At 39.5% G+C, this 20,023-nt stretch overlaps 1 protein-coding gene across 1 annotated transcript in view; it reads left to right on the top strand.

The window, feature by feature from the left end:
• LOC310648908 (sodium channel protein type 5 subunit alpha-like) overlaps window positions 1-20,023 on the top strand; it is a gene marked incomplete at its 3' end in the record, with an annotated part of 422,981 nt that overhangs the window by 365,487 nt on the left and 37,471 nt on the right. The window contains 1 exon segment of the mRNA XM_083377037.1: window positions 14,679-14,801. Within this exon segment, the coding sequence (XP_083233163.1) occupies window positions 14,679-14,801 (123 nt within the window).

Raw genomic sequence — 20,023 nt, 5'->3', positions numbered from 1 at the left:
TAAAGTTTCTTTTGAAAAGGTATTGAATTTCGTACTCATCTTTGTAAAAAGGAGTAGGTGGGGGAAATTGCAGAGTGCTTCCAGGAAAAATGAGGCATCAAATGGAGCACTAATGATGTATCTACTCTAATATGGTGCCTTTGGAGAGGGCTGAAAGAGAGAGACCTACAGTATTTAGTAAGACACATAAAGTGTTATTTACCCTCCCTACTTCTTCCTTCTAACGAGAGGGTAGCTAGGTGTGTAAACCCAAGACATGATGAAAATTCCCTAAATCCACAACATACGGACAGACTTGACAAACTAGATTGCAGAATAAGAATTGGAAGGGACCTTGGAGATCTTCTAGTCCAACCCCCTACTCAGGCAGGAAACCCTATAACAGGGATGCCATCCAGAAGCCGCGCCCACCCCATTGCCAGCAATGGGAAAACCGTCCCGATATGTGGCACAATGTCACGTGACGTCGTGAGTTTGACATGTCTGCCCTATACCATTTCAGACAAATGGTTCTCCAGACTCTTCTTAAAAACCTGTTGATGCACCTAGAACTTTTGGAGGCAAGTTGTTCCCCTGGTTGATCGTTCTAACTGTCAGGAAGTTTCTCCTTAGTTCTAGGTTGCTTCTCCCCTTGATTAGTTTCCATCCGTTGCTTCTTGTCCTGCCTTCAGGCGCTTTGGAGAGTGGGTTGAATCTCTCTTCTTTGTGGTAGCCTCTCAAATATTGGAACACTGGTATCATGTCTCCCCTTGTCCTTTTTTTCATTAAACTAGACCCGTGGTGGCGAACCTATGGCACAGGTGCCAAAGGTGGCACGCAGAGGTCGCGATGGGTCGGACACGACTTCGCAGCTAACAACAACAAACACTAAGATTAATACTAGATCAATAATCAGGAAGGAAACAGTATCCCATTTAAAAAACTATTTACTCAAGCAATCAAATAGTAAACAATAGCAAGGAACTACTGTAAACAACAATTCCCACCAACATTGACAGGGCAAACTCTGCTTCTGTATAACACTGATGATATTACCTAGTTTGGTAAAGAAATGTTTACAAGAAGACAACCACGCTCAAAGGGCACCAAGCACTGCATTGTCCTCTCTCCCCCTCCTCCCCCTCCTCTTTTCTGCAAACCCCATTCCTTTTTAGCATTGATCGTATTACCTAGATTGGTAATGAAATGTCTGCAAGAAAACAACCAAGTTCAGAGAGCACTAAGGATTCCACAGTTCAACCCTGAGCTACACGGATTCTCTTCTATTAATACAATCTCTGATGCTTAACAGATCACTTCTGCACAGATCCTACTTTATTCTAGACCTAGTGAATTTGAACTATTGGCACAGTTTGGAACTAGAGAAATTAAAATGCCATATCATCATTTCGGATCTTTTGATGTCCTGTTTTTCTTCCCACCAAGTCCATTTTCTAGCAACAAAGTGGTTTGTGAGGACCACAAAAGCAAACTACACTCCTTTGATCATATGGTCAAAAAAAAAGAGCCTTCAGGTTTTAAAAGTAATGAAATGACCATTAGTTTTAAAAATAATTATCATATCAAATAAAATAAGACCAACAGCCAATTAAAATGATAAGAGCAAGCACTGTTTGTATGATTTAAAAGTTAATTGAGTGAATAAGGATTTTATATTAACGGCATCTGAATATTGACTGAGATGACTTCCCAAATTTATTTAGGAGAAGTTAGGGAATAGGAATGCTTCCAAAAATGAAATCAATCAGATTAATTTAAGGATTAAATTCTTAAGAGGTTCTGGGACAGGGACAAGCAACCTACAGCTCTTGAATTTTCCTTCCAATCATATTTTAGAAGCCCCTATAACATGTGTGTCCAGACTTGGCAACTTTAAAACTTGTGGACATCAACCCCCAGAATTCTGTAGCCACCCATGCTGGCTGGGGAATTCTGGGATTTGAAGTCCACAAATCATGAAGTTGCCAAGTTTGGAGACCCCTGCACTATAGCAATCTTCCAAGCAAGGGCATCTCCAGACGGTGGGGTGGAGAATGCAAAATATCCAGATAAAGGGTACAATTGAAGCCCTGCCCATTTTTAATGTGCATTGTGCAGAGCACAGATATATAAAAAGGGCCAGGTTTAGATTGCACTGTTGTCCTTGCCAGTTTAATTTTAATGTAACACCCATTCCCGATCACTCCCTCAAAATTCAATAGCAAAATTTTTCATTACCATCATTGCAATTTTCCCAGATCAAGTGAAATTTTGTAAAAATAAAAAAGGGAGAACTAGTCATCCACAGGCACATAGAGATAAACAACATCTACATACCACTTGAAAGAGACAAAAAGGTAAAAAGGAAACAAAAAGACCTTCCTCACCAGCAATCAGCATCCAGATAAGCAGAGATTAATACTAAGATTTGAAACTTAACATTAAGAAAACCAAGATCATGGCATCCGGCCCTCTCAATTCCTGGCAAATAGATGGGGAAGAAATGGAGGTAGTGACAGATTTTATTTTCCTGGGCTCCAAGATCACCGCAGATGGGGACTGTAGCCAAGAAATTAAAAGACGCTTGCTCCCGGGGAGGAAAGCCATGGCAAATCTAGACAGCACACTAAAAAGCAGACATCACCCTGTCAACAAAAGTGCGTATAGTCAAGGCTATGGTCTTCCCAGTTGCAATGTATGGCAGTGAAAGTTGGACCATAAGAAAGGCTGAGCGCAAAAGAATTGAGACCTTTGAACTATGGTGCTGGAGAAGACTCCTGCGAGTCCCTTGGACTGCATGGCGATCAAACCGGTCAGTCCTAGAGGAGATGAACCCTGACTGCTCTTTAGAAGGCCAGATCCTGAAGTTGAAACTCAAATACTTTGGCCACCTAATGAGAAGGAAGGACTCACTGGAGAAGAGCCTCATGCTGGGAAAGATTGAGGGCAAGAGAGGAAGGGGATGACAGAGAACGAGGTGGCTGGATGGAGTCACTGAAGCAGTAGGCCTGAGCCTAAAGGGCCTCCAGAAGATGGTAGAGGACAGGAAGGCCTGGAGGAACGTTGTCCATGGGGTCGCGATGGGTCAGACAGGACTTTGCAACTAACAACAACAACAACAATACTAAGATTAACACTAAACTATCGAGAAGCCAACAATACCCCAAACAAGAAACTATCCACTCAGACAACAGAGTGAGTAAATAAGCAGTAAGCAGCAGCCAAATCAAGGAACCACCAAATCCACTTCCACCAGCACTGGCAGGGCAAGCCACTACTATATAAAATGAGAGCAAACCCTATTTCTTTACTAGCACTGATAATGTTACCTATTTTGGTAATGAAACATCTGCAAGAAAATAACCAAGCTCAGAGAGCATCAGGGACCCCACAGTTCAATCCTGAGCTACAAAAATTATCTTCTATTGATAGGTAATTTAATTTCTGCACTCTGCTTTGTTTCAAGAGCCAACTTGGATGTCTCAAAGGACATATTCCTGCAGCAATATGAAAGAGTTTTTGCCCTTGCTTGCTCCTAGAATAGTTTTTGACCCAGCATTGGGATATGGTAAGTAACTTGGTCCAAACTTGCTTAAGTTTCTGAAATTAGGAAAAGTGAGAACAATCTGATTGTTCACTTCTATGAAATCCCAAAGCTGGCATTTTAGTTTATTTTCCCCTGCTGGCATCAGAAATCCTTCATCGCCTTGGCTAGACCTAGAATAAAGAGAAGAGAGTAAAGTCTCCTTCAAATTAATGTTGATTCCTGGTGATTTCGTACACAAGTTTGTATAGCTTTCCTGGCAACATGTGGAAATTGTTTCCATGACTTTTTCGGGTGGGGGGGAGGGAGATTATTTTTCCCTCCACTTTTCAACCTAGTTTATGGCCTTGGGGTCCCTTGGTGGTCTCTCATCCAAACAATAACTAGGCCTGACCTGTTTAGCTTCTGAACCCAGGTACTGTCCCCTTTTGAGAACCATCTCCAAACACCAAATACAAGACAAATGCTGTTATTCTATTCTAGTACCACAATGGTTATCACACCCTTGGCTGAGCAGATGCCATTGCGATAGCTGTGACTGGGGAAAGGGTACAACAGATATTGGGCAAATAATAAAAGCAGCATTGCACTTTCCTACAACTAACCCCAAACTGGGGCTTTCTGTGGAGCCCTTGATGGTCCATGAACTTGCTTGTTTTCTTGTAGACGTTTCATTATCTATCTGCGTAACATCACCAGTGCTTGTATGGAGTGGGGTTTGCTCCCTAATTATAAATTGAGAACAAACAAGCATTCCCAATTAGGATTGATGGTGCTATCTCATCAAGTAGTAAAATGTCTGCAACAAAACAGCCAAACTCAGAGAACATCAAGGACCCCTCATTTTAACCCTGAACGACAAATATTCTCTATTGATAGCCTTTCTGTCTCTCTTTGCTGCCTTCCATTGGTTGCCTGGATCAATCAGCTCTAAGTTTTGTTGGATCGCAATTAGGATGCACAATAAAATGAGGTGGGAGGAGATGCAAAATAGATTGTTTGAAGTACCTCGACTTTGTCACTAAACAAACGCATTCACAGTGACATGAAAAGAAGTGTTGACTAATTAGCCTTTTGACAATTTGTCTTTCCTGCCAAATTGTTGTTAACATCATGTGATTTAACAAAAATCTGATGCCGCTCAAGAAAAGTGCTTAAGACAGTAGCAATTTTCAACATTTATGTTCTGTGTTGATTCTTTGTCACAGTTGATAGAAATGATACTCTTTGCTTTCATTAATTGATGGTTTTGGACTGCTTCCGTTCCATAACTTGGACAATGAATTTTACTTTATGCATTTCCTTCTTCTCCAAATCTGTTAAAATACTGCTTATGAAAGGATGACACCGTTAGTTTGGACATAGAGTGGACTGGGATGCTTAACTTCACAGATAGATCTCTGTGTGTGAATATATGACAGAAGTGGTCCATTTCTAGCTCAGAATTGACAAAGACACATATGTGGAAAATATGAGTATGAAGAGGAATTGAAAGAAGAGCAGAAACCTCTTTGTAAACAATACTTCTCCTTCCATCATAAGCCAGCTTGGTCTATTACTTATCAAGCTAGAAACCAGGAGACTCTGAGTTCTAGTTCTACCTTAGGTATGAAAGTAAAGTATGGCAGTGGTGGGATTCAAAAATGTGAACAACCAGTTCTCTGTGTGGATGCTGTTTCCGGAAGTCCATTTTTGTTGCCTGGGCAGCAAAAAATTAGCTACCGGTTCTGCTGAAGTGGTGCGTACCGGCTGAATCCCACCACTGGGGTATGGGCTGGGTGACTTTGGGCCAATCACCGGGAGACTGTGAGTTCTAGTCCACCTTAGCATGACAATGGGCTAGGTGTTTTTGGGCCAATCACGAGGACACTGTGAGTTCTCATATTGCCTTAGCCATGAAAGCCCGCTGGATAACTTTGAGCTACCAGCCAACCCACTTCTAGGGAAGATAGGAGAAAAGGGTATCATGTTTGTTTACCACCTAGGGTTACTTATAAAGGCAGGATAAAAATCTAATAAATCAATCAATCAGCTTTTCCAAGTCAAGGTCCTGAGTTGTTCCCTTGTTCAGGTGCAATCACCCAAGTGATGCTTCATTTGTTGAAGCAGACCAAAAGAAGTAGGAGAACTGTTATTATTTATTTATATTTCATATTTCTATTTTTACATATCCCATTATTAATAACTGTCAATAGCGAGTGGGTTGAATGCTGGTGGCTTTAGTTTGTCCAAATGCCAAACTTATAAAAATAGTGGTCTTTTGCTCTTGCTTGCTAAAGTAAAAGGAAAAAAAACACGTCAGAAATAAATAGAGAACTAATGAGCGTTGCATTAGGACTGAATGGCTTCCTAGTGCTGTTCCTAGGAGAAATAGGAAACTTAACCACCCAAATTATACTTCCTACTGTTGAGTGGCTTTAAGAGCCAGCCATATCTAGGACATATGACATAATTCAAAGTGATCTTGATAAGTTAAAGAAATGGACTGGAAATTACAGAATCACATTTATCAATTGCAAAGTCCCTGACTTAGGAAATAGAAATTAAATGGACTTGTATAGAAGGGAACACTTGCTGGCATTTTAACAGTATTTGTGTAAAAGGTCTTGAAGTAGGAGCCAATTAGAAGCTGAATGTAAGACAACAAGGGTAGTGCAAATGCAATTTTAGGCTTCATAATCATATATGTAATTTCCAAAATCACAAGAAGAAACTGTTTTACTTAGTTCTTAACAACCTCAACCTCAAACATTGTGACTACGTCTAGACGCACATCTGAAGAAGGATTTAGGAAAACAGGAACAGCTTCAGAGAAAGGCAAGAATGGTCAAGGGCACCCATGCAGCTATGAAGAGCGGCTGACTTCAAACAGGATTAGGCATGAGAAGAAAAGAATGAGTGTGTGGGGGGGATTTTTTATTTATTTATTTTTTTATTTTAATCCCATTTATATCCCGCCCTTCTCCGAAGATTCAGGGCGGCTTACAATTTAAGCACAAACCAATGTGCTTAGCAGTAGCCTTCATTCTATGTATATGCCTGCTTATTAGGGCTTTCAGGCCCCCCCAAGTGGCATTAATACAAAGTCAGCTTATTGCCCCCAACAATCTGGGTCCTCATTTTACCTACCTGGGAAGGATGGAAGGCTGAGTCAACCTTGAGCCTGGTGGGACGCGAACCTGCACTAATTGCAGGCAGCTGGTGTTACTTAAGGACGCATTAGCCCACTGCTCCACCAAGGCTCTGGAATATGCTAGGTTTCATCAGGGTCTGAAAAAAATGTTACAGAGAAGAAAGGAAAAGTCAAAGAACAGGAAGACCTTGGTTAGTGGACTAAGTGGAATGCTTGGTGCTCTCTGAACCTGGTTATTTTCTTGCATTATCAAACCAGGTAATATGATCAATGCTAGAAGGGAGTGAGGTTTTGTAGAGAGGAAGAGGAGGAAGAAGAGGATGATGATTATGTGGTCCTTGGTGTTCTCTGAGCTTGGTTGTTTTCTTGCAGACATTTCATTAGTCAGTCAGGTAACATCAGAAGGGAATGAGGTTTGTATAGAGGAGGAGGAGGAGGAGGAGGAGGAGGAGGAGGAGGAGGAGGAGGAGGAGGAGGAGGAGGAGGAGAACTATGCAGTCCTTGGTGCTCTCTTCTTGTATACATTTCTTTACAAACTAGATAATATCATCAGTGCTTAGAAGGGGATGGGAATTGCTTTCTGCTTATATACAAAGTGGCTTGTTCTTGTATATAAACAAGTGGTTAACAGTGTTCTTGGTAGTTCCTTGATAGGAATATAAATATGATATGGATATGAAGGAATATGAAATACAGAAAGCCCTTGACTCACGACCACAATTCAGCCCAGAATTTCTATTGCTAAGTGCGAATTTTACCTCATTTTGCCACAGTTGCTAAGTGAATCACTGCAGTTGTTAAGTTAGTAACATGGTTGTAAAGTGAATCTGGCTTCCCCATTGACTCTGCTTATAAAAAGTCGCAAAAGATGATTACATGACATTGCAACCATCATAAATACGAGCCAATTGCCAAGCATCTGAATTTTGATCTTGAGATCATGGGGATGCTGCAGTGGTTGTAAGTGAGAAGAATGGTCATAGGTCACTCTTTTTAATGCTGTTTTAACTTCAAATGGTCATTAAATGAATGGTTGTAAGTCAAAGACTATACAGTATATGAAACAGTGGATAGGCAATGGAATCAATTGACCATCAGGATGGTGGGCTCTCCTTTATGCATTCAAGGGAAGACTGGATAAGCAATCTGGGGGGGATAATTTATATAAATAAATAATTTATTTATTATGAACTAAGCAAAGGTTTGGACTTAATAACCTCAGTGACTTTTTTCTAAAACTAGGAATTTTATGTTTTTATGGTCAACCATTACACTAATCTACGTCTGATCTCCAATCCTTTTTTTCACAAGAAGTGTGCTAGAAAAAAACAATTGCCTCCTACTTTTTTTGTCTCATAATGTCTAAGTGTGACATTGCTACTCAAGTTAGTTTAGGTCAGAAACAAAATATAAACAGATACAGAAGCCAAGGAAGAATAACAGAAAGGAATGTTACACTGATTAATGACCTTGGCCAACTTGAACAACTAATTTTATTTCTCAGTAAACTAAACTCATTGGTTTCTCCAGTGTCATAAAACAAGTTCTGTAAATACTTCTATCCTTAAGAAATGAGCTAAAAGTTACAACTCTGTTTTGGATATCTCAGAAGATCTTTTACTATGGAGACTTCCATAGAGTGACATTTCAGCAAGAGGAGATTATGAATGTGACATTCAGAGGAAGAGAAAGGATCAAATAAATCCACCAAAGGAAGCCAGTCTTAACAATTTGTGTTGAGTTAGTCAAAGGGGAAATGGGTGGATGAAAGTGTCACTGAAAAGCACAGATATTCATTTTTCTCTGCTTGCTCAAGACAGTGAGTATGCATTTTGAAATCTGCCTTTAAAAAATAAATAAAAAATCAGGTCACATTGAATCAACCTCACAATTTAAGACTTATGTTGTTTGAATTTCTCTTAGAAACACAATTTATCAAAGAGAAATGAAATTCTTTCAAAATCATCAACAGTGATATAGGCAGGTTGTTTTGACCCATGGAAAATCTCTTGTTCAAGGCCTTGCTGATAATGCAATCCTTTATAATGAATTCTTGGAATAAATATAGTGAAAATCTGTCAGCAGGGCAGTAACACAACCGCTGCCTTTTGAACTACCAATTGCCAGAGTAGCCATCTCCTTCATCGAAAAAGGACTTAAATTCAAAGAAAAAAGAGCAAGTCTTGTTTACAAGACCTTAACAAACTATTCAACCTATTCTTGAGGATCCTAATGTTTTATGGAATAGAATAGAATAGAATAGAATAGAATAGAATAGAATAGAATAGAATAGAATAGAATAGAATAGAATAGAATAGAATAGAATAGAATAGAAAACAGAACAGAACAAAATAGAATAGAACAGAACAGAACAGAATAGAAAACAGAACAGAATAGAACAGAACAGAATAGAATAGAATAGAAAACAGAACAGAACAGAACAGAATAGAATAGAATAGAAAACAGAACAGGACAGAACAGAACAGAACAGAACAGAATAGAATAGAATAGAATAGAATAGAATAGAATAGAATAGAAAACAGAACAGAACAGAATAGAATAGAAAACAGAACAGAACAGAACAGAACAGAATAAATAGAATAGAATAGAATAGAATAGAATAGAATAGAATAGAATAGAATAGAATAGAATAGAATAAAACAGAACAGAACAGAACAGAACAGAACAGAACAGAACAGAATAGAATAGAATAGAATAGAATAGAATAGAATAGAATAGAGGCGGTCCTCAACTTGTAACCACAATTGAGCCCAAAATTTCTGTTGTTAAGTGAGACAGTTGATAAATGGATTTTTTCCTATTTTATGAGCTTTATTGCCATAGTTGTTCACTGAACTTGTAAAGTTAGCAATACATTGTGAATCTGGCTTCCCCATTGACTTTGCTTGCCAGAAGATCACAAAAGATGATCACATGTCCTTGGGACATTGCAACTATCATATACGTGAACTAGTTGCCAAGCATTCAAGTTTTGTGCAAATGACCACGGGGATGCAACATCGGAAGTAAGTGTGGAAAAAAAGCCATAAGTCCCTTTTTTTCAGTGATCTTGTAACTTTGAGCACTCACTAAAAAAACTGTTGTAAGTCAAGGACTACCTATAGAACAGAACAGAACAAAATAGAACAGAACCGAAAACTTTATTTGGCCGAATACGATTAAACACACAAGGAATTCGTCTCCGGTGCATAAGCTCTTAATCAACATACAAAACAACAAACTGATTATAATCATAATAATGATACCAATAAGAGAAGGTATAGAAGAGAAAGAGAAGCATATTGGGGGTTCACCAAATTGATCAGTATCTCAGCAATCAGCTTAGCTTCATTATTCATTATTACATTTTGCAGGGTGTCCCACCAATTTTTAAATAGAGAGGAAGGGAAAGGAAATAGTGCAAAGCAACACGCCAGTCTTAAAGATGATCTTTTATTTATAAGAGTTATAAGAGCCTTGGTGGAGCAGTGGGCTAATGCCTCCTTAAGTAACACCAGCTGCCTGCAATCAGTGCAGGTTCGCATCCCACCAGGCTCAAGGTTGACTCAGCCTTCCATCCTTCCCAGGTAGGTAAAATGAGGACCCAGATTGTTGGGGGCAATTAAGCTGACTTTGTAATAATGCCGCTTGGGGTGTGTGTGAAAGCCCTAATAAGCAGGCATATACATAGAATGAAGGCTACTGCTAAGCTTGTAAGCCGCCCTGAGTCTTCGGAGAAGGGCAGGATATAAATGGAATTAAAATAAAAAAAATTAAAAAAAAATTTGCAGGAATGCCTCTGAATCCTACATGACTTCCAAAGACATAAAAATTTAGGAGTCTGAATAACCTGTGCTATAACTGGTGCTTTGCTTAGAAAGGGGGACTGCAAGCCCCTTAAAAGTCACAGGGAAGAACTGTGGGTGCCCCAGTGAAGTCTTGTCAAGATAGAGGAGAAGTCAGAGGACAATCGGACCCATTTTGCTCTTTAGGGAAATGGGTATTTTATGACTGACCTTTACAGTAGCCAATTTGTATGCATTTTAAATTTTAAATGTGCCCACTGAAGCAAAAAAAGGTGGGGACTCCTCTGTTAAATGGACAAATTGTATGGTGTGGTATAAGGCAACTTACATTATTATTATTTTTTTAAAAAAAAATGATCGAGGTTGTATGAATATAAGGGTAGGTGAACATTCCTTTCTTCTTGGCACTTCATCCTTTGAATCCCCCACCCCCATCTCAGCCAGTCAACTGGAGTATGGTCCTACCCCACGTTTTAGATACAAGGAGTGCACATATGGGAGGAACTGGCAGAGGAACTGACTCACCGGCCTTGAGCAGCAAACTTTCCCATGTGTTGTGCTGAAAAGAGATAATTGCCTGTCTTCTGTTACGTTCCTGATGCAAGCAAAGAAAAACTTATTCACTAAACAAAGCTGAAAATCGCCATAAATGAGCTGGTATTGAGTTCATTGGAATGGAATTAGAGTTACATACAAATAAAATTCAACATGCTAGTTTTACCTTCCTTCCTCACTCACTCACTCACTCACTTTCCCATTCTTCCTTCCTTCCTCACTCTCTTTTTCCCATTCTCCTTTCCTCCCTCCCTCCCTCCCTCCCTCCCTCCCTCCCTCACTCCCTCACTCTTCCCCATTTTCCCTTCCTTCCTTACTCTGTTCCTTTTCTCATTCTCCTTCCTTCCTTCCTTCCTTCCTTCCTTCCTTCCTTCCTTCCTTCCTCACTCTCTTTTTTCCCATTCTCCCTTCCTTCCTTCCTCCCTCCCTCACTCTTCCCCATTTTCCCTTCCTTCCTTACTCTGTTCTTTTTCTCATCTTCCTTCCTTCCTTCCTTCCTTCCTTCCTTCCTTCCTTCCTTCCTTCCTCACTCTCTTTTTCCCATTCTCCCTTCCTTCCTCCCTCCCTCCCTCACTCTTCCCCATTTTCCCTTCCTTCCTTACTCTGTTCTTTTTCTCATTCTTCCTTCCTTCCTTCCTTCCTTCCTTCCTTCCTTCCTTCCTTCCTTCCTTCCTTCCTTCCTTCCTTCCTTCCCCAAACGTCTCCCTAAAATAACTGAGATGAATTCCAGCATCCATTTTCTTCAGATATATTGCAGCCATCCTGCAACAGACATCATGTATAAGCTGTCTGTGTAAGAGTATAATACAAGGTGCTTTCACAAAATCTTCTTGATCAAACAGACCTTAGGTTTCCCCCCACAGTGCTCTAACCATGTTTGCTGTCGTTCAACAGATTCTAATCATCCCTGGTTTCCTTCCATTTGGCTATCCCAAATGTAGTAAGTGTGGGAGTTATTGCAATAAAGGGCTGGGTTCTCATAACTGTCATGCAACATTATGAAAGAGAGGGCAAACCTGTCATCTGTTGCAACTGAAGACAAAGACTAAAGAGGTGAGATTTAAAGGGGGAAAAAACGCTTCCGGCTGAAGAATAGGAAGGCCTTCTGCATGGTACACAGCTGCTAAGCAGGGGAATGGTCTCCCTAAATCAAGGGACCTCTGCTTGCTGGGGGTTTTCAAACAGAAGTTGGATGGCCACTTGTTGGTAGTTTAGTAGGGATGGGCGTGGGCTAGATCAGCGGTTCTCAATATTTTCTTCACCACGGACCACCAAGACTTAATCCAAGATTTAAAGCGCTAGAAAGCCTTTGTGGACTCCTCTGCAAACCACAGGTTGAGAACCTCTGGTCTGGATAATCTCTAAGAGAGGAAGAAAGGAAAAAAGGATGCTTGCTGTGATAGCAATTGTGAAATTGCCCAGCCGAAGAGTTTGGTGTTGGACTAAAACGACTTCATTTCCACAGCCCGCCTTTTTTCAGATTGCAAAGCAGAAGAAAAGTTAGCGACCGCCTATTTTGTCTCACTGGGAATCGTGTGATGTAATTTCCAGACAGTTGTTTGAAGAAAGATTACGGCACCTTCCCTTATCGCCCTCTGTTCTGATCGCTGTGCTCTTCAGATTCTCCTTCCCCACTCCGCCTTTTAATCAGAATTTATTTATCTCCCTCTCTTTTTTCATCAATGGCTCCAGCTTTTGGAGCCAAAGGCTAGAACTTTTCCCTCAGACTTAATTCTGCCACACAACTCTTCCTTCTTTCCTTCCTTCCTTCCTTCCTTCCTTCCTTCCTTCCTTCCTTCCTTCCTTCCTTCCTTCCTTCCTTCCTTCCTTCCTCTCCCTCCCTTGTTTTCTAGAAGCAAGCTGGGGAGAAATGACTTTCCTACAAGTATAATTTGATACTTCTTACAAACATAGCCCACCTTCATTCACAATCCACATTCATGCTGTTTTGAAATTATTGAAATCTATCCTGGTTATTGGAATCTTTCCCTAAGTCACTATTTTTCACCCTGTCTTTTTTTTCCTTTCTTTCTTTTTTTTTAAAAAAAATCCTGTTGTTGCTTATCTTGAACAATAATTTCAAATTCCATTCAATCTGCACAGATTTCAGTTATTTGCCAGATAGCTACAATTCTCGGTTATGACCACCTGGCTGCTATGAAATCACTACGAACACTCAGGGCCTTGAGGCCCCTCCGAGCCTTGTCCCGGTTTGAGAGCATAAGGGTAAGGGTTGAAACCTTTCCATGTCTATGCAGTGTGTTCCTCTAAAATAACAATCACCTTCTCTCTCTCTCTCTCTCCCTCTCCCTCTCTCCCTCTCTCCCTCTCTCTCTGTCTCTTGCAGGGAACAGCAGCAAACATGGCAGCTTCATTTTCCAATCAGCGCTAACTGTATAATTTTTCAGGGGAAGGATCTCCCAGGCAGACTAAGTTCTATGGCAACAGCAATGTTGCAGCCGCTGTGTGGGGTGAAGGGCACGTGGGTGTGATGTTTGTGCGTGTGCATGTGTGTGTGTGTGTGTGTGTGTAATGTATAGGTGTGCATGTCTGTGTGTGAGGATAGATGATAGATGGATAAGGATTGATAGATGGATAGATAAATAGATAGATAGATAGATAGATAGATGATAGATAGATAGATAGATAGATAGATAGATAGATAGATAGATAGATGATAGATAGATAGATAAATAGATAGATAGATGATAGATAGATAGATAGATAGATAGATAGATAGATAGATAGATAGATAGTGAAGGAGGAAAGAGATAGAAAAAGAGAGGAAGAGAAAGAAATAGATTGGATGGATGGATAAACAGACAGACAGACAGATAGATAGATAGAAAGATAAGAGAAAGAAAGAGAAAGAAAAGGATAGAGATAGAGAGATAGAGGGAGAGAGAGAAAGGGAGAGAAAAAAATAAGAGGATAGAGAGAAAGAAAGAAAGAAATGGGTGGATGGATGGATAGATAGATAGATAATAGGAGAGAGAGAGAAGAAATAGATAGGACGGACAGAGAAAGAGAGAGAGAAAGAGAGAGAGAAAGAAATAGAGAAATAAGAGAGAGAGACACACACAGAGAGAAATAGATTGGCTGGATGGATAGACAGAGAAAGAGAAAAAGAGAAAGAAATATAAGATAGATAGACAGACAGACAGATCCTTTATAATATACAGGCGATTTATCTTCAAAGTACAAAACTATATGCAAAATTAGGATGATACTACATGGCTACTTTTTCTGTCAGAGGAAAATAGCGGAAAGCAAAACTTATTCTCCCTCCCAGGTTTCTCGTCCTTCTCTTTTGAGGAATTTTGACATTCTTTGGAGCTCAGTGTGGTCATCTAGAGGGGAGAATGGGAATTGCAGGCAGATCGATATCGTCCTATTGCTTTTGACAGTTCCTAATTCTTGGGTTTCATTTTGCATTGGAAATCAATAGCTCTGTGTCCTGGAAAAAAAAATATATATATTTCTGTAGCAGCGGCTTCCCCCTCCCCCATGAGTTAATGGTTAATTTCCCTCCAATTTAGGTTCTTGCTTCCTCAGTCAATTAACCAGGTTTATCTTTACAGGTGCAAATGCGGAGAAGAGAAGCCGAATGGTAGGACTTTTGCTAATAGTTTGGACTTCTTCGTTTTGTGTCTCCCTTCAGGTCTCACTAATAAGCCTCATAGCTAGTTCTCTTGGATACTCCGAAATGGGTCCCATTAAATCCCTTAGGACCCTCAGAGCTCTGAGACCTTTAAGAGCACTCTCACGATTTGAAGGGATGAGGGTAAGATTTCAATTTCAAAACAACAACTACTACAAGACCCATCAGCAGAGCCTCTCTGTCCATGAGCATCCTGCAGCATGCTGTGAGGCCCTTCCTCCATCCCATCATCTGTGTATTTGTGGTCTTTCTGTTCTCATCTTTCATGCCAGGCTTTATGTGAAATGATTGGTGCTGATCCCGTACCCTGCAGTGGAACTCTCTTCCCCCCCCCCTCCTTCTCTTCCTGCTGCTGCTGCTAAAAAGTTTAGACCGCTGGCTTGTTGAATTATCTTTGGCTTGGACTGATCCCATCTTTGGTGGATTCCATTCTGAGCTAATCCCGGTTCAGGTCTTGTTTACAAAAAAAAAAAAAAGCCTGTCATTTAGTTAACAACCAAACCTCAGTTAGCACAACTTCCAATCAGATCCCCTGTCTATTAATTTTCCCCTTGCCCTTTGAGACGTTTTCCCCCAAGTGGGCTTGTATAAAACCTGAAACTAAAAACCATGATTAAGAATACACAAGAGATAAACAAATCGAACAGGAAAATACGGAAAAAAGCTGCTGTAAAAAAAGCCTCATTACATCATAAAATTAGACTACAGGTAGTCCTTGTCTTATGACCAAGGACGGATCCCAAAATTTCTGTTGCTATGCTAGGTGGTTGTTGTTAAGTGAGTTTCGCCCCATTTTACAATCTTTTTATAATAATCTTTTTATATTATTATTATTATTATTATTATTATTATTATTATTATTAATAATAATAATAATAATAATAATAATAATAATAATAATAATAATAATAATAATAATAATAAAGTTGGAAGGGACTTTGGAGGTCATCTAGCCCAACCCCCTGCTCAGGCAGGAAACCTTATACCATTTCAGGCAAATGGCTGTCCGGTCTCTTCTTAAAAACCTCCAGTGTTGGAGCAGTGTTGGAGTTACAGTTGTTTAGCAAACCAATGCAATTGTTAAGTGAAACATGTGGTCATTATGCAAATCTGACTTCCCCCCTCCCCCACCTTAATTTTGCTTGTCAGAAGCCATCTGGGAATATTAATGGTTATCACATGACTCTAGGGCAGTGCAACCGTCATAAATCCATGCCAGTTGCCTAGCTTGCAAATTCTGATCATGTGACCATGGGGATGCTGCAAGAGACATAAGTGTGAAAACTGGTCATTAAGTCACTTTTTCAGTGCCTTTCTAACTTTAAACAGCCACTAAATTAATGGCTAGAAGTCAAGGAGTATCTGTACATCATAAAATGTGACTATATAAATATATTGGAAAGTTGATGTGGTTATATAAATAGAATGGAAAGTTGAAGAATAAATACATTTTTGTCTGGCTCTAGGATTATAATAGAATAGACCAGGGGTCTTCAAACTTGGCCCTTTTATGACTTGTGGACTTCAACTCCCAGAATTCCTCATCCAGCATGCCTGGCTGAGGAATTCTGGGAGTTGAAGTCCACAAGTCATAAAAGGGCCAAGTTTGAAGAGTCCTTGGAATAGAACTTGGTAGATGCTTTTTGAGGAAAAGACTTCCAAGAACTGGCGAGCCATCATCGTGTTCCTTATTTATTTATTTTTATTTTATTTTAATTCCATGTATATCCCTCCCTTCTCCGAAGACTCAGGGCGGCTTACTTGGCCACTGTCTGATGTACTTCACCCTTCAAGGAACATGAGTGGAGAGTCATTCCAGTGGTATTGTACTCCTGATATGGATATAGAGCCAGAATATTTTTGAGTCTTCCTTTATCCAGAGATAAAGCAGATTAATACTTCATTGTCCGAACACAAATACTAAATAGCAAGACTGGTTCGTGATCAGTCTTTCTGTGTCCGTTGCTCATGGTTAACTTTTCTCATGGCAGGAAGCCCCTGTGTTCAGTGAAAATCCATAAAACAAGTTGCCACTACTCCATTGATTTAAGAGAAACCTAGCCCCCGAAATCTATATGCTGAAAATAGTCCTAAAACTAACATTGTGTATATATTTTGAATTTTGGCCTCCAAATACGTTGGGGCCCGTGTTAAGCATGCCAAGCATATAAAGCAATTATGTATGAATATTAGGAGGGTAGTGCTTTGGTATAAGCAATATTTAGGTAATGCCGACAGATTAAATGTTTAAATATCTATTTTAAAAGGTAGCGGGGTTTTTTCCCCCCAAAAGGCAACTGGGCTGGGTTTTATTTGAGGAAGAGTAAAAAAACAGTCCAATTGCCTTTTGAAAAAGAAAAAAAAACTGCCTTTGAGACAACTATGACCTGGATGATCGAGAATCTCCATAGACATCTAAGCAAGGATGTTAACATGATAGCCCAAATAGCCCTTTCTGATTATCTATAATTCTATAATTCTTTTTTTTTATTGAAAAGTTTTACAATGCATTTTGTCTTTAACAATCCCTCCCCCCCTCCCTCCGCCCACCCCTTCCTAGCCCTCCCTAACCCTCCCCCCCTTCCCCCCTCCACCCTCCCCGACTTCCCAGAGCTAAATACAAGGTATAAAAGCAGAAAACAATCATAAACAACCATATGCTAACAACAATAAACTATTGAGTCTATCGCACTCTAGCTCATATGAAATGACTACAAGCAATACTAATATTACATTAAAAAAAGGAAAAAAAAACCTTATTCAACAAACTTTTTAGTTTGTTCTGGATATAATCAATCCACTTTTTCCACTCCATAATATAACGTTGTTGCGAATGATCTTTCAAATAAGCCGAAATCTTTGCCATTTCCGCCAGGTCAGAAACTTTAAGAGTCCATTCTACTATAGTCGGGAGTTCCTCCTTCTTCCAATATTGACCTACTAAAAGTCTTGCCGCTGTAATTAAATTCAACATCAACTTGGTGTCCACAACAGTAGTATCTGTAATTATGCCCAATAAGAACAATTGCGGACAAAACTTTATCCTTTGCTTAAAAATCTTCTGCATATTCCACCAGATTTTAATCCAAAAAGCCTTAACCTTTTTACAGGTCCACCATATATGAAAATACGTTGCATCTTCGCCACCACACCTCCAACATTTAGGTTGATAGTTCGGATACATACTTGCAAGCTTTTTAGGATCTAAATGCCACCTATAAAACATTTTGTAAAAATTTTCTCTTAAGTTTTGAGCTTGTGTTATAATTCTATAATTCTTGATGATTTATGATTTTTAAGAAATTGACCAAGAGATTTTGTAAACTTTGCTTCACAAATTCACCCATAAGCCCCTGCAACCAGTCACTGACATCAGACTGACAAAATTGCATTATAACGTAGCAGTGTTTTGTCACTTGATCCAATTTCCTCTTTGTAGCCAGCCATTTCTTTCAATCTCTTTTACAAATTCCTCCAGCATTTGTCCATGGAGATTCTCAGTCATCCAGGCCATGATTGCCCCAAAGGTGCTCCAAATGGCTTCAATGACTCTCTAAAAGAATGCAAATGGCCATTTATCTGCAAGGAATACAAATCCTTCCATTCCCCAACATCTGGTTAGAGTTGAAGAAGCTTCTTGGATGAGAAGCAAAACGTCTTCAAAGGAAAAACAAAAAAGTTCAGTTGCCTCCTGAAAAAAAAAAACATCTTTGGGACCTCTAGCATTTATTATGCTACTATCTTAAAACTTCTTAACCCTGATAGCCTTGGCTTCCATCATTCAGAACAGGGAAGATGATGGGACCTGAAATCTAATAACATCTGAAAAGATTCAGATAGAGTGGGGGTAGGGAATGATGGCCCTTTTATGACTTGTGGACTTCAACTCCCAGAATTCCTGATCCAGCCATTCCTAGGAATTCTGGGAGTTGAAGTCCACAAGTCATAAAAGGGCCGTTGTTCCCCACCTCTGAGGAAGGTTGACATTATTAGAGCTAATCACGATAAATTTAAGCTCTACTTTAATACTGATTAATTCCCATCTTTATGACCGGCTGTGAAAGACAGAGGGCTGACAATCTTTCTCTTTGGATGAATCCTGGTAAAGGAGGGCCTGGATTAGACATGCTTTGTTCGGCTTTCCATCTTTTTCTGCTGCCGCGATTTGTATTTCCCATTTCATTGCATATGTAGCCATATCATTGCATAGGTCATGTATGCATGCATGCACTTGGACAATTGTTCATTGACATTATTTGGTTGTGACATTTGTTATGAAGACTTGGTGTGCACTGCACAAGGTGTTGGCAAACCTGTTTTTAAACTGGGGGGGGGTGGTAGTAGCATCAACAAGGTTTTGCTACTTTCTTTCCATTTTCTACTTTTGCATTTGCAGTATTTCAAGCTACGGCTGATTTGAGCTTGGTGCACGTAAATAGAGGAGATGCAAACATTTTAAAAAAAGAGAAAAATACGAAGTTTGCATTTGCAGAATGAAATACAGATTTCTGTTTGCTGAGCCTGTGATCAAGAAGGGGGGGGGGAATACTAAAAAAGAAAAGACGCGTTTGCAATAAGTAAATGTTGCTATGTCTTTTGCTTGCTCACTCTTTTTTTAACCATGCTCACAAATGTGCCAAATTATTTTCTGATAAATGAGGATTTGTAAAACTTTGCAAGATTCTGAAAGAGGGTTTTTGTTTGCAGCCCAAGTCTGTTACAAGGTACTTTTGCAATTGGAGAGATGTTCATTTGTATGCTTGGTTACTATCTCACTTTATTTGTGAACATGGCATTTGTGTGTGTGTGTGTGTATGTGTGTGTGTGTGTGTGTTGTGTGTGTGTGTTTGTGTGTGTGCACTTATGTCTGTGTTGGATAATTCTTTCTTGTTTATTTTTGCATGATGGTGCTGTATTGGTACCTTTAATCTCCCTAATTGAAGAATAAGTAATGCAGTCTGCTTGCATAAAACCAAAGGAGCAAAATGTATTATTTGCAGTTAAAAGCATGGTTGAATTCCTTAATTGAAATACTGTACTTGGTTTTATTGCTCTTTCTTTCTTTTAAATGCACACTTCTCTTTTCTTAAAAAAAAAAATAGCCTAAGAAGCCAATCAAACAGCTGAGAGGAAATGAGCTAATTTGTGGCTAGGTATTAATTATTTCACTGGCTTAGACAAAATTTTCAACCAAGTCAAATAATTTTATAAAATGGAGAATTTCATTTATAACTCCCTTATAAGAAATCAAATGCATTCTGCTTGACTTTACACGTAAATGCAACCCAGAGAGTTTGATAATATGTAGGGCAAAAAAATGTAGGGACGCGGTGGCTCAGTGGGTT

The sequence above is a fragment of the Vipera ursinii genome, assembly GCF_947247035.1.
Source record: "Vipera ursinii genome assembly, chromosome: Z".
NCBI lineage: Eukaryota > Metazoa > Chordata > Lepidosauria > Squamata > Viperidae > Vipera > Vipera ursinii.
The sequence above is the reverse complement of the archived record's forward strand: the minus strand, read 5'-3'. Positions and strand labels throughout refer to the sequence as shown.